Here is an 18837-nt window from a genome sequence, read left to right on the forward strand (position 1 = left end):
CCCCCTCCGCCACCTCGTTCTTCAACTTCTGCAACGTGAGCACCTGCGTGGGTCGTTCCGGTGCCAGGCATGTGCACTGAAGGACTTGACCGTCAGAGTTCAGGGCTTGCGTCACATCACATGCCGCAGCCCAGCTACCACACGCCAATGCCGGCCACCGCCACCCCCTCCCCCGGAACCTATCCGAGGGCCGACACTTGACTTTTTTAATTAGCTTTTAGCCTCCAGACTGAAAAGAGAGACGGGAGCTAGAGGTTAACGGAATGCAATTAATACCAAAACTTCTCAATGGAGCAGGGACGCTGTGACTGTGTGTACACGTCTGGGGCTGCACATTAGAGAGGTGGGTGGTGGAGGTGATTTCTGGGTGCAGCAAGCACTGTTGTGAGTAACCGACCCATGGCCGAACTTTGAGTGCGACCAAAGCTTTAACAGGCTTTGTATGTACAGGATCTATAAAGCACACACCTACCAGGAAAGTAACCAAGCAAGGTACATTGTACATACAGTGGCCTGTCCAGACTCTTGACTGGGGTGGCCCCAGTGGGGCGCTGACTTATGCAGGGGTGGCATCAAGTACGAGCACGCAGAGCGCACCCACACACACCCACACATGTCTGAATAGCATCAATGTACTATTTGTCTCCACTACCCACATCTACTTTAATTACTAACATTAGTGTCTTCAGTGCTTTAAATGGAAACTCAGAAGTGCATGTACTCACTATAGCCTTATACTATGCCTTGTAAATAAAAGAAGTGCAGGTACTCCGGACCGGCAAGTACCAGCCAATTTAAAGCACTGAGTGTCTTACATTCCTGTGTTTAAAGTTTAATGATCATAGTTTAGGATAATGGGGTGGCCGATTAGATTCCAGGGGTAGCACGTGCCACACCAGCCCACTCCCTGGACATGCCACTGTGCACTTAGGAGACACACCTAGGTGATTACAAGGAAGATTGCAGGGATAACGAGCAGACAAGCTGGAGTGGGAGCACAAGATGGGGGAGCAGCTGCAGCGGGGATAAAGTTGTTATTTCAAGTGTAGCGTCTTCAGGTCCTTCTTCTTTAGTCAAGGTTCTTTAATGCACTGGTCAGCAATTCAAAGACAGAAGCAAGTCAAAGTTTACCTGCACGAGAGGTTCTGGGAGGTGGTGGGCATGTAGAATGAACAGTCTCTATGACTTATATGGGTAAAGATTTGAAGTACTCCAGGTATTTGCACAAGTAGGACTGATTGTGTTCACTTAACTACTGTGCATCAAACTTAAAAGAAAATAACTTCAATGGGTCAAAAATATTCTCTATGCTATTATCACTCCCAGAGAGGTGGGTAAATCTCGGCGGATGGACTCACCCACCCAACAAAATAGAAAGTTCTATCACTGTTCCATGCAGGCAATGGTGGGGTAATTGACCACGGTAGTGGATGCCAGGGGTCAGCTGACCTACGTAACGAGAGCTTCCGCAAGATCGTTTGAGTGCCAAAAACAACAAGGCCTGGGATTCTGGTGAAGAGTGGAAGGCCCCTGAAAAGGCGAAACCAGGATACAGAGCATCCAAGGTCATGCCGAAAAGAGGTTTGCAAGTAAGACTACTATGTTTGTGACCAGGAAGCTCGCCATAGCAGCCACTTGCATGCAAGGTCTATGGTATAAGCAATCTCAAATACAATCCCTTTCTCTATTCATTAAGGTGGGTAAGCGAAATCTCAGATTTCTTCCATCTGATAATTCACAGGTAGGTAGTTTCATTTGCAGTGGTTTGTGGAAGTAGCAAAGCTCTCCCATAGCCCAAAATCAGGATTTTAAGGGTACGTCGGAGCAGCATAGATGCAGACAGGTGAGGAGAGCCTTACAGACATGGTGCCTATTCCTCGTCGACGCCGCTGAACTCTAGCTAGCAGTTCACAACAGGTACTGCGGGTACTACTGTCCTGCTTCCCCAGACGTTTCGGCTTCTTAAGGTGGAAGCCTTCCTCTGGACATACAATAGCTGAACCCTTCAGTCCTGGACCTCCCAGCTCCTATGGGAAGAAGGTGGAAACGGGTAGAGGCAACAATGACATTGCTCACAACCAAGTGAACCACGCAGCATTTGAGAGTGTTTATTGGACAGGGGCACTTGAATGTCTCTGTTGCCCCGGTCAGCACTGTATTTCTTCCTTTATCCTTTTCCACGTTCTTCCCATCGAAGCTGGGAGGTCCAGGAGCGATGTCGGCCAAGAATAGGCACCATTTTTTATTAGGACTACACAGTCGTATATAAGAGGGCATAACAGCTACTCAGGGCCCTCAGTTTACTAACCCAAACAAACCAAATGTGTTGCTTCTTGCACTGAGATTTGTTGAACACCACTGCACACAATATTGCCATTTGCACAAATGAGACTGAGAACAGCTCCCATGTTTGATTAGGACTACATGGGTAGACCTTAGAGGGCAATACAGCCATTCATGGCTCACACTCCAACTGCTAGCATTTGAATGTGTTTTCTCTTGCACGGATATCTGCTGATTGCTACTGTTGGTTTCACTCAATATTGTTATTTGTACAAAAGGCTCTAATTGTACTTTGGTCTGTACATGATGTGATGTCAGAAATGAGAAATTGATTGTACAAGATGGGTCAAGTGCTTATCAAGTGACTAAAGGCCTGATATGCTATTGGATATGCTATTGCTTTTTTTGCACAGCCTGACACATGTTGCGTAGTTTGCACAGAGTGTTTTGCTTTTTTGCAGAGATCTGTTTACAGGTATCTGCATTTGCTTTGTATTTATATTTGTATATGTTCTTTGTTAAGTTAAATGTATGTATTTACCTATGAGATTTACCACGTCGTGCACTGCAGGGAAATGAACAGGGATGTCTATAAGAACATTCTGCACATTTTTGTTTTACGGTTTTGAAAATAGCACACAAAAATTGAGGTATTAAAGATTGTATGGGTGATTAATACACCTCCTCATAGACTTTGGCTTCTTCCATTATTTTTGAAAGACCCCTTGAAATAAGCAGGTGTTTAGTGATTAAGGATAACACACACATATAAACTGCCTATGAATTACCTTGTTAGGCCAGCTTTGTGTTATACTAGTTTTTGGCTCCAGGACCTAACAATAGGGGCATCCCTCCTGTTAAGTACCACGACAATGGAAGCAGCAGCTGTGCAGCTTCCATGTCTGACAGAACAAAGCTGATAGATTGCCTAGCACGCGGAGCAGCACAGACTAGCATTCAGGCAAACGAGGAAATAGTTCACACGAGAGAGCTTTCCAGGGGAATCGCTCGCCTAGCACGCAGAGCAGCACAGACTAGCATTCAGGCAAACGAGGAAATAGTTCACACGAGAGAGCTTTCCAGGGGAATCGCTCGCCTAGCACGCGGAGCAGCACAGACTAGCATTCAGGCAAACGAGGAAATAGTTCACACGAGAGAGCTTTCCAGGGGAATCGCTCGCCTTGCACACGGAGCAGCACAGACTGCATTCAGCCAAACGAGTAAAGAGTTCACACAAGAGAGCTTTCCAGGGGAATCGCTCGCCTTGCACACGGAGCAGCACAGACTGCATTCAGCCAAACGAGGAAAGAGTTCATGCAAGAGAGCTTTCCAGGGGAATCGCTCGCTTAGCACGTGGAGCAGCACAGACTTCATCCAGCCAAATGAGGAAAGAGTTCACTCAAGAGAGCTTTCCAGGGGAATCGCTCGCCTTGCACACGTAGCAGCACAAACTGCATTCAGCCAAACGAGGAAAGAGTTCATGCAAGAGAGCTTTCCAGGGGAATCGCTCGCTTAGCACGTGGAGCAGCACAGACTGCGGTCAGCCAAACGAGGAAAGAGTTCATGCAATAGAGCTTTCCAGGGGAATCGCTCGTCTAGCACACGCAGCTGCACAGATTGCAGTAAATGAGGAAAGAGTTCACACAAGAGAGCTTTCCAGGGGAATCACTCGCGTAGCACATGGAGCAGCACAGACTGCCGTCAGCCAAATGGGGAAAGAGTGCATGCAATAGAGCTTTCCAGGGGAATCGCTCGCCTAGCACACGGAGTAGCAAAGACTGCAGTCAGCCAAATGAGGAAAGAGTTCATGCAAGAGAGCTTTCCTGGGGAATCACTCGCGTAGCAAATGGAGCAGCACAGACTGCCGTCAGCCAAATGGGGAAATAGTGCATGCAATAGAGCTTTCCAGGGGAATCGCTCGCCTAGCACAAGGAGCAGCACAGACTGCCGTCAGCCAAATGAGGAAAGAGTGCATGCAATAGAGCTTTCCAGGGGAATCGCTTGCCTAGCACACGGAGCAGCACAGACTGCAGTCAGCCAAATGAGGAAAGAGTGCATGCAATAGAGCTTTCCAGGGGAATCGCTCGCCTAGCACACGGAGCAGCACAGACTGCAGTCAGCCAAATGAGGAAAGAGTTCATGCAAGAGAGCTTTCCAGGGGAATCACTCGCTTAGCACGTGGAGCAGCACAGACTGCAGTCAGCCAAATGAGGAAAGAGTGCATGCAATAGAGCTTTCCTGGGGAATCACTCGCCTAGCACACGGAGCAGCACAGACTGCAGTCAGCCAAATGAGGAAAGAGTTCATGCAAGAGAGCTTTCCAGGGGAATCGCTCGCCTAGCACACGGAGCAGCACAGATTGCAGTAAATGAGGAAAGAGTTCATGCAAGAGAGCTTTCCAGGGGAATCGCTCGGTTAGCACGTGGAGCAGCACAGACTGCAGTCAGCCAAACGAGGAAAGAGTTCATGCAATAGAGCTTTCCAGGGGAATCGCTCGTCTAGCACACGCAGCTGCACAGATTGCAGTAAATGAGGAAAGAGTTCACACAAGAGAGCTTTCCAGGGGAATCAATCGCGTAGCACATGGAGCAGCACAGACTGCCGTCAGCCAAATGGGGAAAGAGTGCATGCAATAGAGCTTTCCAGGGGAATCGCTCGCCTAGCACACGGAGCAGCACAGACTGCAGTCAGCCAAATGAGGAAAGAGTTCATGCAATAGAGCTTTCCAGGGGAATCGCAGCACAGACTGCCGTCAGCCAAATGGGGAAAGAGTTCATGTAAGAGAGCTTTCCTGGGGAATCGCCTCATTTCAGAGTGGTGGTACTGGCAAACCATAGAACGCATCTGAACAATTTCTAAAAGTAACTCTTGTGACTACACGATATTTGAGGAAACATATATATTTTTTTAATTGTGTTTATAGTTATATAAGTGTACACATATATCAATTCAGAAAAAATAAAATACATCATATGATACAATTCAGTCCATGATACATTTAAACAAAAATCATTAACAGTAAAACTAATCATTATCAACCTATAGAAGCTTACTTTACCCATAGAAAAGAAAAACAATTATGAAACTAAAATCAATTAGTTTGGCCCCGTTTGGCCAACATAGCAGCAGCCACTTGACAAACTTGTACAAACAAGATTAACATAACATACCCCTACTACAACCTTATACACTTCTCAACCAAAAGTGTTCATTTCTTATTACATGCGATCCACATGTTTGCTATAATACAAGAGATAGAAGGTATGCATGGCCGGGCAGAATGTGGTCACATGTCTGATTGTTTTGATTTGTTGTGCATCAAGACATAGCTTGCATGAAGGTTCCTTTTTGGAATGCATAGCCAAGCTCCCCTATTATTCCGTACCTCCAGCCTGTACATCTAAGTAACCTGAGTAATCTTCTCATGGCTGGAGATGGAACAAGCCGTATATAGTGCTGAGGTTTCTTGAAAGTAAAGAACATTTGTGCAAAAGTAGAAAGAAACCTCATTCTGACTATTTTTTCATGGCTATTAACCCAATCCATTTTTATGCACAATCTCTAAGTAGTTTCAACAGGGCACCCATACCATAGTCTGAATTAGGTTTCCAACCAATCTAAAGAAAAAACTCATCATTTATTCTTGCAAAGGATTGCAATATCACAATTTTATGAGAAAAGCAGTCTTCACAATTCCCAGTAAGATGCCTTCCTTAGAAAATACATTGGGGCTCATTACAAGTGTGCCGGTCCGGAATCAACAGTGCCGGCAAGCTTACCGGCACCGTTGTTGCCGGAATGGCATACTACAGGTCTGCCTGCCAGAGCCGCCATGCCTGACAGGTCTGACCCGGTGCCGGTGCTTTCGTTGTCCCCACTCCCATAGAGTCCGACATGGGGACTTACAATTTACCGGCGCCTGACTTTCCTGGCCGCCGGGGTTGTAATTCCCCAGTGGCACCGGCAAGTCAGGCGCCGGCACAGTGATAAGGAGCCCCATTATCTCAATATAGAGATTGCCTCGATTAATCTTGATCAAGGTAGGCAACCCAGTTCCAGTTTCACAGCCTCAATCGGTGTTGAATTCGACAAGCCCAAAACAATTGGAAAAGATACACATTGAAAAATACAGATCACAGGGGTAAAAAAGAAATTTGAAAAAATACAGATGGAAATGTCTGAAAACAAATACTATTTAACCGGAAGCCTTATTTATAAGAAAGTATGCATGTCAGGAAGCTGGAGAAAGAGCGACTCCTCCTACCTTGGAATGAGAGCTTCAGACGCGGAATGTTGGTACTTGGACCCGCGTAGCCTAATCCCACTAGGCCGAGTGCGAACAGGAGATTCCATAGGCAGGCCATTGCCAACCACCGCCTCACCCGCTAGTACCCCGAAAGTGGCTGGCTCGCTTATCCCCCTTGCGTCTCTCCGTCTGCGATTCTCTGGAATAAAGAAGATTTGTATTTTGTTGGCCTGGGTTTGTACAAAACCACAAAACAATGCTGAAACTATTTAAACCGAACAGTTAGATAATTCAATTTCACTGAGAAAATGACGTCAATGACCCTTGTTCTTTGTCCCCCATTAAAAAGAAACAATCAAGATGATTATAGTACTGCACACTATCACAGCGCTAGCATAGGACCACCCTCTTCTGTATCTTCTCAATTGGAACCGATGGGTAGATGAAATCACGAGGCCCCAAATACTGCAGAGGAAGGGGACAAAACGAATACAAATATAATTGTAAATTATCCCCACAAATTGCTTATTTATATAGTCAACATAGTTATCAAGGTGCTACATGCATAGCCTAGACACCAGGGGCCTCATCACAAGTTGGGCGGCATCCTGGCGGTATTCCCGCTGGGATAGCGCCCGCGCTAATAGCGCTACCGCCACCTGGTTTGGGGGAACGGTCCTTCCCATTCCCCATTGGGCCCATTCGTGAATTCCTCATTACCCTTTGGACACAATGGGGAATATTCAGCGCGATTACATCGGTGGTATGACCGTGCGGTAATAGCGCCGAAAATCGGCGGCATTCCCACCAGCTCAGAGCTGGGGGTAAATACTGGCAAACCCGTGATTTGGCGGACCCTTAAATGCGGCGGTAATAGCGTTACAGCCGCATTTAAGAGTTATTGCCCAACTCGTGATGACCACGCACATATTAAACACATTAAACTTTCAAGCAAAATCCCAGATGTGCTATGCATGCCTTCACCGGCTTCAGACCTTTTTACTGTTATCAGTGGAGAAGAGTGATATGTGTACTAATACATATCACACAAAACAGAACATTTCAGTGACAGCCATTTTGTGTCCTCTCCAGATGTCGATTCTCCTAGGATTGCGGGTAAAGGAAATGTCAAGCGAACCCAAGGAGTGGATAAAATGACAGGAGCGTTGGGAGGGGACTGGGTATTGCTCCATAATCCCCAGGAAGCTTAGAGGGGGCGGTCTACAAGATGTCATCCCACAGCATGCACAACTCCATCTAATGGCTAACAAGGGGCTTGCGAGAACACCTACTATTTGCTAGCGAGGCTCATCCCTCAGGGAATCTTAATAAATAGGTTATTAGCAGGTTATTCTAAGAAATATGACACATGGCTTCACGGGTCTGCTCAGGAAACGCACATTTGCAAATCCAAATGGCGTGTGTTACAGCTCCTCAGACATAGGGAGCACGGTCGTGCAAGACATTGTCACCTAGGCATGGGCAGAGCTTGGCATTAGCATACTTGATCCAAACACATCTGACCTTTTCAATTTGACCGAATTTATTTGATTGTTTTTAAAAAGGTTAGCATGACGAGTCGGAACTGGCATATTTTAAATTGAATAGTAATGAAATCCTACTAAGAATGTGATGGCTTAATCTTTCCTATTGCTCTGCATTTGTAGGTGGTATCTAGGCTGTTTCATGCTTGAACCAGCTTCAGGGAAAGTCAAACAATCGGATGCAGGTGTTTTGAGGTTCCGGGAACTTTCAAACCTTTCAGCGCGTTATGGCTGAAAGACTTGAAGGGTTCGAAGCAAGCAAGGACCCTGCAAGACCTGGTTTTCATTCCATTTCAGACTTGTGTACCTGTTTGATCTCAAAATAGAAACCATATGTACAGCGAGATCAGGCCCTATTGCACTGGACAAACAATACAACTATGTTCTCTTTGCAGTGCAAGCACCCCCATGATAGAATCAGTAGCACAACTTGTTTTCACCTTTTTCCAGAGCCTGTCCATGGAAGAAATATAAAAGGATTTTTTTCTACTTCTAGCTGTGACATTTTTCTTTTTCATGCAATGGTGCCCAACTAGTGCTTGAAGTAGTATTGTTATTTTTCTGACATGAGCACGCGCACCACCCAGCAGGGCAAAAAAGTAAGGATGGAGAAGCAAAGGGTGGTTAGAATGGAATTTTGTGATGGTTTTTTTCGATCTACGAGTTAACCACCAATGGTCGTGGACTACTAGAATGTTAAAGGTGTGAGCTGTGAATATGCAAAGGTTTGTTTGCGGGTGGCGGGGGGGGGGGGGCTTCTAGCAACTCTAACCATATTAACATCCTTTCAGGGGTTCAAAATGGGTCTCTCCAAACCCCTCCCACTCACTACACAATTCATCACCATTTAACTCACTTTTATATTTGGAGACAGAGTTTGTTCCATGAGTGAGCTAGGGAACACTTGTGCCTGCCGAATGCACTATATAAATGGTCAATATTGTTTTGTATGGAGCAACACCGTAGCCTGTTAAACCACGCATGAGTGAGTCTTCTTCAATTCTAGGTGACCCCAATTTTGGCAGTTGAAGCAAAAAGGACAGACTGATGTAAAGTGATTTGCCTAGGGTCACATACTTTGGTCAAGTGAGAAGGCCAGAATTTGAGCCCATGACTTGTAGTCTGATCTTTTACAATTGAAGTAGTAGCCTAACCTCATCCCATCCCATCTATACAATGTTGCATTATTATCTTTAAAACACAACAACCTTGTGTTCAGTAAAGCAACATTAAAAGTCTTAAACCACATACTAAATCGACCTAACAATATATAAGAATTCTTAATAGAAATGTGTTAGACAATCGAATTATACATTTCACTTAGAAGGGGCAAACAGACACAATAGAGTGTGTGCGTCTTCTAAATATTTGCAAGGCAATCCAGTGAAGAATGTGATCTAAAACAGAAAGCATGTCATCCATCTTGGTGTTCTTTGGAAGGAATACAAGTTGTTCTCTGGACTGATAGGAGCCTGGACAGATCACAGAATGACCAGCCCTGTGGTCCAGGCCCAGAGTTTCAAACACAGCCAAATGTACTTAAGAGTGCCACCTCTTGACATCAACTATGTAATAAAGTCCACCACATGCCCAGTTAATGTAAAATCAAATCAAGGGACCCCTGGGAGCAGTTTATATGACTCATGGTGCTAGCACAAGGTTTCATAATTCAAGGAAATTAAACTCATTGAAATTGTCACTAGAGATGCATTTAAAAAACGATTGTTGATACAACTCAACCATATGACTTTATATTCTAATGGGCCCATGTGATTGGCACAACTCATTACCCAGAGGCCTTAAACAGATCGCCCTTTGTTATAGTAAACTGAATGGGCCTCATTACAAGTTTGGAGGCAGCCATGCCCTTCAGAAGGGCATGGCTGCCTCTAAACTCGGGTCCGGGTCCGTGGTCCCTGAATGGGGAAATACTGGGCCATTCCGACTTTGGAGGGCCCGGTATTTCCCCATTCAGGGAACTTGGACCTGGACCATCCCCATTCCCATTTGAGCCCCCATAGGGCTCAATGGGAATGGGGAGCATGTTAACAACGGGCCCGTTAAAGACATGCCCATTGTTAACATGCTAGTCCCCCTCGCGGGACCCGCAAAGGATGTCTGGTCTGACCAGACGGCCAGAGCGGGTCCCGCAATGGGACCTTTTAATAGGGCGGTATGGGTTTAACGGCGCCAGCAGCTCTACCGGCGCCGTTAAACCCATACCGCCAGGGTCGTAATGAGGCCCAATGTGTTTATTTGATGAAAGATAAACAAGTCTCTTCCTCCATAGATGCCCAAACTAACCTCCTGGGACTTGGAACCACACCCATTAGAAATGCTCATCCTAGGTCGAACAGGTGTGTAGCTTGTCTAGCTGAATAATCAACAGAAATCCAACACTGGCAAAACCAGACCAGACTACAAATCTTGCCATGTACATTTAAACAGTAATCTATTCCCTGTATGAAAGCTAACCTGCAACTATAACTTTTAATACATTTACAATAGACTTATTCTTTCATTTATAAATGTACCCAGTGCTTAATTTGTTGGGGTGTTTGCCAGGGCTCAGCCCCAGCACTTATTTTTGAGCCCTGGCACTTATTGTCTCAGACTCAGTTTGATTATGGTATGATGTTTTGGCAACTTTATTGTTTCAACTGTCAATTGCCATAGGCAAACATCAAGAAACTACAGTGTGCAACTGCTATCGTCTCTGAATCCTGGGCCAGCTCATTGCTATTCAGGTGGGCAGAGCAGTGGTAGTTATCCGTTTTCAGAACAATGAGTTGGAAGGTGGCAGTCAATCCTCTGTGGGGTTCCATGTCTTAAAATCGCGGCAAAAATGGGCGTGCATACAAAATATCACAGAGAAAATGTGTGGTTTTGATGCCACAATCATGTAAAGGATGCCGGGGACACCCCCACAAACGCTGGACCCATTATACCATTTAAGGGAAGCGGGGGAACACCCTCGCAACCCCTGCTCTCCTTAAATGGTATAATGGGGTACACCTTTACCGGGTGAAACCACTGATTTTTGCCACGATTTTTTTTACTGGCGACATTTTTGCTACAATTTTATTACCTGATACCCTCTGTGGTTGTGGACAGGACAGTGACCATGCCAGCAGCACCAACACAGGGCAAAGGACAGGAAAAAGGTCAATGGCCAAGAGCAATGCCTGTCATGAGTGTCTCCGAACGGAGAAGCATCTAGCTGCAGGGAAGTTTATTAGTTCAGTTATTTTTCCTGAATTTACTCATCAATTTTCTTTAGGAGGAAAGCACATTTTCTCTTTTTTTGTGGCTAGATGGTTAACATGTTCCACTTGCCACTTATAGAATCAGAGCCATATGTTAACAAAGATGTGTTTTAAAAATCACTTAAATATTTCCCTTATTTCAAGACACAACTAGCATGCTGAGTTATTTTGTGTTAGGTTGATTGATATCTGTAAAGCGCACATAGGCCTTGGTTAGGGTATCCATTACCCCCAATGAGCCGGAGAGAGTTACAGCTTTAACCCCAAATATCCTGACATTGTGGGGAGCAGCCCATGGATGGTGGCAACTGTGGACTCGGAGCAGCCGCTCCGATGTGTAAAAGGCATGATCGAAAATATTCTGGCTTTGCACTTATTTTTTGGCAAGTTCAGCACTGAGTGCACCCCAACGCTTTTCTGGCAGCTACTCTTGAAAAGAGAGTCCACTTGATTTTGATGCTGTTGGAAAAAAGAATACTTGGTATTTTGTTCATGAAATTATAACTGCATACATTGGCTGGTGTTATTTTCAAACGGGAAATATAATGATATTACTGGGTTCTCTTCATAATCTTGACATTTTCCAAAAACCATACACTGGTGCCAGTCCTTCGGCTGTCAGTGCATTGTTGCAATGCAGCAGGTCACCATTCCAGTACCTCTCCCGTTAGATACAGCCAGTCTCCATTTCTGATGTATTCTCCCCCACAACTCTGGATGCAAACAATAACATGCAAGATCATGCAGTCTGCACACTGTACATTTTTCTGGGGGTTGTAAATGAAACACTTTCTCACTCAGTATATGAACAGTGTCCTGACATTTATTATTTTCTGCTAAATACCATGAACTATATTACTGCCTCCAGCTAACTATCCTAATCGATGTATTTATTAGCCAATACCCAGCTAAGTATTGTGATCGATTCCTCAACCTTTACACCCACCTATGCCAATCTAAGTATTCTAAAGTAAGTATAAATGTATCTTTCTGCGCCAGTTTACTCACCTGATCTATTTACTTCTCTGTAAATCGCTCTATGTGTAGTTGGCTTTTCTTTCTAATCACTGCCTGAGTATTGCCAGCTGCTCTTCCGATGTATCCTTCTCTCGGCTCTCAATCTCTTTATCAGTTGGGGCATCAGCTCATTTATCGACAAGTTTTAATCAGGCGTTCATATATAGCGAGTTGGAAAATTGTAAAAATATCCATTGTTTTAGCACTATCTGGCAACTCAATTTGTAGTCTGACCTGCATAAATTACAAATATGAATGTTATTTATGATTTTGATCAGATTCTTGTAGTACAGTGTGTGTTTGAGGAATTCGACCATCCGCAAGGTGGATGTGCGCTCACCTGGGCTTTTTTGAAATGTTTAATTAAATGGACTGATGCTAGACCAACCTCAGGAAAGTGTGTGGGGCTAATCCACACACATTTCCCTGTGATCACACCACGACAAACACAGACCTTTGTACTCTGGGTGGACACAGCCTACAGGCACAGTCGGCCCTGTCATATTTAGTTGGGATATGACAGCCCAGAGTACATTATATCATCTCCAGAAAGGGGGATGACCAATCTTACCCCTGCTTTGGCCAGCCTGATAAACTAACAAAGACTCCATGGATTCGCCCTGCTATTTTGTTCAGCCCTAAAGTTGTTGGCATCGATTAACATACTAACAGAGTGTACTTCGCACAGGCCCACATGGGAATACAAACTACAAGCTTAGAGATAGAGGTAAATCCAACCCTTACAGGCAAAAAACTGCTGGTATTACCTGCATGGTATTACCATCGCCAGTAATACCGTCAAAATCCTCCCATGGAGTCCTATGGGACTCCATGGAATGGGGATTTACCACTGGCGCAGCATGTCAGGTGCCAGTCACATTATTACCGGTTGCCGGTATCCTGATGGTAATACCGCTAGGATACCGGCAAACTTGTAATGACCCCCAATATCTTAAATCTAGCAGCAGACAGTATAAGTGGTGGCCTTTGCTGGTGAGGACATTGGATTGTGTAGCATTAGTGATGTGTTGAGTGTTAGGTGTTAGGTTTTCAATGTATTGGGTGGTGTCATTAATCACTACTCCACCTGCCACTTTAGTGAAAATGTGTTTTTTCAGGAAGCAGAACAGAAGATTACAGATGGCCTCATTACAGGTTTGGTGGTATTCCAGTGGAAAATCTGCTGGAAAACCACCAAACGGATTTACCGTTTCTGCCACTTCATCTGGCAGAATTACCGCCAGAGCACAAGTGGTGGTATGACAGCGTTAATCCCCATTTATTGAGTCCGTAGGACTCCATGGGGATTTTAGCAGAATTACCCCCGATTTTGCTGATGTTTGTCGGTAAGGATTCAGAATTATATCCATCATTTTACTGGAGGTATTTCCTCCACCCGACAGCCAAAACCATAGTTGAGCTGTGCGGGATGCAGCGGTAACTCTGTTACTTGCGCATTACCACCATCTTGACTGCACCGCCCAACTCATAGTGAGGCTCTTTGTAGAGTGCACTGACCGCTGGTACCACTTTTTTAAAAAAAAGAATTGCACCCCAATAGATGCATATTTTACCACTGGAAGCAGGAGCGATATTCGTCTACCGTAATCGCATTATCCTGAACTCAGTTGCCTGGATAAATAATCGTTACCTGCGCCTTGGCAGCCTTTTGGAGATAAGTAATTGGTTGAAATCCAGCTTTGGATCCTAATCAGGCAGGTGGATACAGGGGCCAAATTAAATGGAGCGCATTCATCTTCATGAAGATTTGGGAGCCGTCCACATTACAGTATGGCGGATATCCAAAGCTGCAAATCACCCTGAGCAAAGGGATGAGTTATGGACTTAATGCGATGGAATGAGGCGAGCACTGAGCTGCACCAAGGCATCTGATAACACTTTTTCCAGCTTTCACCACGTTCGTCTATCAGTCAAAAAAGTGCAAAGCAAGTTCTGAAAAAGTGACCACCTCCTTCTGTCCACTAAGAAAAATATGGTGCCTCCACATCCCTATGTTGAAGGCCACAGAAGAGGGGGGAGAGCCAGCAGCATTGAGCGTGGCTGGGCATTCATATTGGACAGGGAGTCATCCTTCGTTGAAGGAGAAGCCTTTGATTCCCAGCCGACTAATAGCAAGCGCCTGGGCAGAACTATGAAAGAACCCCGAAGTGCAGAAGCAGGCAAGAACTTCTCCCTGTAAATGAGTCCTATGACACTTTCTTCAGCAACATGGAAGCAATAGCAACTATCAATGCCTGTGGCATTGTTTTTCCCTTTAAATGCATCATTGTTGGACTAAACGAACTGTCAGTCTACCTGGGGACCTATCAATGCAATCTGTCCATCCATCTAAACAGCCATCAATCTCTTCTGTTTAACTATCAACCCGAACATGCATTGAACTGCCTAGCCATCACTCTACTGGGCCAACCCTATATCTGCAATCTACCCATCCTACTCTCCATCCATCTCTGTGCCTATCTGCCCGAGGCCTGGCTGGGTGGTGTGGGGGGGGGTTTAAGGGGTCTATAGCCCAGGGGCTTTTGGTGGTAGCCCCGGATAGAAGCTCAGGGGCTACGACCAAAAGGTTAGCTAGCCCAGAGCCCCACCAGTCCTGAAATTAGCCTAGCCCCGGATCTTTTTCAGACCTAGCAACACCCCCGTCACCATCAACATCGTCTTCTGTTGCCGAAGATGCGAGGATGCGTTCCATGGTCTCAGGGGGAATCGGTGCTTCTGGATCACTTTCGAGGAGGTATGGCAGAAATAAAAGAAGCAGCCAATCAGGGAAGCCTCTATCTATGGAAATACCTTCAGCTAGCTCCAGAGGCATTGTTAAGGGAATTCTGGGGCGCTATAGCCCCGGGTCTTTTGGTTGTAGCCCCGGATAGAAACTCAGGGGATACAACCCAAAAGCTAGCGATCCCTCAGTCCCAACAGGCCCAACATTAGCGTAGCCCCGGATCTTTTCCAGACCTAGCAACACACCTGGCTAGCTAGCGGTCTATGACATGTTCACAAGGCTCTAGGTGATTTCACTGAAGCAATTATATAGGTTTCAGGGTTACATGTTATAGAGCCAATGTCATCTCAAAATGAGGTCAACATGAAAAGGCAAAAAAGATAAAGCTTCGCCTTAATGACAGAAGCACACCAAAAACATCTAAACACAGGCTTGGACTAGGTATGTCCTTTCAGAAAACATAGAAACATGCATGCCCTGCTGCTTTCCAAATATCAAGGGAAGCCCTGTGTGCTTTCGGTCACACGCTGACCAGATGTACCCCTTCAAACTTGTAACGTCATCGTGCCCCCATTCCTGTTCTTGGCGTGGAAGGAAGCCTGCGCCCTCACCCCTCTTCAGTTCCCCTTTTCCCCTTTGACTTTTCTACACAGCAACCTCCACCCGGCCGCCTGCATGTACCTCTCAGCGGCAAATCCTGTGCGCCTGACATGATAAGTGGGGTGCTAATGATGAGACAGACGGTATTTCCTGTTTTACCGCAGCATCCGATTATGGGTTCGGACACCCATGAACAAAAAATAGCCTGTTTGTGACTAAAGGCGCAACCTCCAATCAGGAAGGCAGTCATATTTTGCACTTTTACAGTTGTGGTAAAATTGCAATGCCACAGTCAAGTTCAGTGGGACTATGCATTTTACCGCCTGCGGTTACAGTAATGAAGTTTGGTGCTATGAACACTCTGCATACAGTGAAACTCGTAATGAGGCCCCTATGTCAGTGGCATTCAACCTTTCTTTATACCGAGTCCCCCCCATGAGTGAACATATTGCTTCCGAGCCCCTTTACAAAATATTTATTTATTTATTTATTACATTTGTATAGCCCACAAACAGCCTTTGGGAATCGTGGCGCTGTTACTTGAGGGGAACTTAGTTACAGGGAAGGTACAAGTGGGAAGCATGTACATGTTGTACATTTATACATATTTGATCATAGGTTATAAATACACTTTGCAGGTTAACAGGAGATGCAGTAAGCAATCACGTGAGGTGAGTGTGGTGTTAATCAGGCGAAGATGCCATGAGTGATTCTTCAGCTCGAAGAATTGGGGGTAGGGCATTCCAATGTAAGGATGCTAGGTAGGAGAAGCTAGCGCCGCCTGTTCTAGCGCTTTTTACCGTTAGCATGTTGGTGTATGGTGTTCTTGTTCGTCTTGTGGAGGTAGAGGGGGAGATCCTTTGTGATAGGTAGGCAGGTGCAGAGAGGTGGATGCCCTTATGGGTAAGTGTCAGGGCTTTGAATATAGCCCATTCTTTTATTGGGAGCCAGTGGGCTGATTTTCTGGCGACAGTGATGTGTTCTCTTTTGGAGATGCCTTGGGCTGCTCGAAGAGCACTGTTCTGGATGACTTGCAGTTTTCCCAGCTTTTTTGTGGATGTCCCCAAGAAGAGTACATTGCAGTAGTCCAGCCGTGAACCGGTGATAGCTCTGGCCATGTTGGTGCAATTCTCCTTAGAGAGCAATGGCCTAGCTGCGCTTATGAGTTGGCATGATACGCTGCTGAGGAGGCGATTGCATTAACTTGTCTCATCATGGATAGATTAGAGTCGAGATAGACTCCCAGAGTTTTTTTGATGGAGTCAATGGTGAAATGGCTAAACTGAGTATCCAGATTTTTAAGTGTGTCAGTGGATCCTACCAGAAGTAGCTCTGTCTTGTCTGAGTTGAGGCATAGTCCGTTGGCTGCCATCCATGTCTGGATGTTGTTATAGATGTTGTTGAGTGTCGTGGAGTCTGTGTCATAGTTGCCTGTGAGAGTGAGGAGGATCTGGGTATCGTCCGCGTAGTTGGTGTAGGAGGTACCCACGGTGTCAAGGATGAGGAAGAGGGGGCGTGTAAAGGTGTTGAGTGTGGGAGAGAGGCAGGAGCCTTGAGTCACCCCACATAGCATGATAGTGGGTGAGGCGGAGGCTAAGTCAGAGAATACTTGCATGGTCCTACCTTGCAAGAAGGAGATGATTCAAGCAGTGGCATCGGGTGAGAATGTGGCCGTGGAGGTGAGGTGATGGCATAGGACATTATGGTCAACGAGGTCAAATGCCGCAGAGAGGTCAAGTAGCAGGAATAAGGCTGGTTTACCTAGGTCTCTGGCACTGTCCATCTGGTTTTTGAGGTCCAGTAGGGTGGTTTCTGTCCTGTGCCTCGGGCGGAACGTGGATTGGCGCAGCACTAGGAGATTGTTCTCTTGAATTAATTATTGCACCTTCGGGTAAGCTGCGTTCTACAATATTTTGAGTAAGAATGGGACTGTAGTTGTTAGGAGATGTAGGGTCGAAAGTGGATTTTTTTTAAGAGGGGGCGGACCCAGACTTCCTTGAGGCAGGAGGGGACTTTCCGTGTGGTAAAGGAGGTGTTGGCGAAGGCTGTCAGGAATGGAGCGAGAGTATCGGCACAGTCCTTTATAATTGCGGCAGGGCATGAGCCACCTTTACAGTTGGATGGCTTTATGGTTTTCATAAGGTTGATCATATCTTATTCCTGTATGGCCTTGAATGAAAATAGAGGGGAGGTGTCAGGAGAGGTTATGGGGGCAGGAATGGGGGTATTGCTAAGCGAGTGTTGGGTGGTTTGGATTTTAGTTTGGAGCAAATTCAGCTTGTTGCGCATGGCTGTTTGGATTTCGTCACACCATGCCTTGTCTTTAGTGAAGTTCTGGGGGTTGAGGGTCTCTAGTTCTCTGAAGATAGAGAAGATTTCTTTCGTATTGGACTTGGCATCAGAGATTCTGGATTCGAAGGAGTTGGCTATGGCACGAGTGATTGCTTTTCTGTACTCTTTTGAATGGGAGTTAACCTCTTAAATGCCACCGACGAGCCGGCTTGTCGGTGGCACTTAAGGGGTTAATGACGGGGGAAATGTTGGGCGGGTTTTGCGGTGGGTACCGCGATTTAAAAAAAAACCCGTGGCACTGGGGGGGGACAACAACAATGGCACTTAAAGGGTTAAAGTCATGTTTGTCTACGTCAGAGTGGGAGGTTTGCTAGCATGCTAGAGCGGCCTGTTTTTTCGTGCCGAGTTCGAGGAGGTCTAAGGTGTACCAGGCATTAGAGTGGCTGGTGGGTTTGGTTTTGCAGGCTTGAACAGTGCAATGGAGTTGACTGCTGATTTGATTGCAATGTCATAGGATAGGGTGAGGGCCTCTGGGTCAGTGGAGAAAATGGGGTCTAAAAGCTGGACCCTGGAGGAACGGTAGTATCCTTTATTTAGTAAGTTGGTGGGAACTTCTTGCGAGAGCTGGGGCTGGTGGGGGATGAGCAGTAGTTCTGGTGGTGGGAATGCTAAACATGATAATATGGTGGTCAGACCAGGGGGTGGGGGCATTGTCAGTGATGAGGAGAGAACAGTTGAGTTGGGCAATCCAGTCCAATGTTCTGCCTAAAGTATGGGTGGGGTCTGTGATATCTTTGCTGAATCCTAGGGTCTCGAGGGCTGAGATGAGCGATTTAGCCACTGGGT

General features: G+C 45.9%; 1 protein-coding gene across 5 annotated transcripts in view; it reads right to left on the reverse strand.

Moving 5' to 3' along the window:
* SEMA3B (semaphorin 3B) overlaps positions 1–18837 on the reverse strand; it is a 600182-nt gene that overhangs the window by 235436 nt on the left and 345909 nt on the right. For all 5 annotated transcript variants that reach the window (XM_069644131.1, XM_069644132.1, XM_069644130.1 and 2 more), the window contains one exon: positions 6548–6728. In XM_069644131.1, the coding sequence (XP_069500232.1) occupies positions 6548–6647 (100 nt within the window). In that variant the 5' untranslated portion in view covers positions 6648–6728. The remainder of the gene's footprint in view (positions 1–6547; positions 6729–18837) is intronic.

Source organism: Ambystoma mexicanum, chromosome 2p (assembly GCF_040938575.1).
Source record: "Ambystoma mexicanum isolate Mex_15411 chromosome 2p, UKY_AmexF1_1, whole genome shotgun sequence".
NCBI lineage: Eukaryota > Metazoa > Chordata > Amphibia > Caudata > Ambystomatidae > Ambystoma > Ambystoma mexicanum.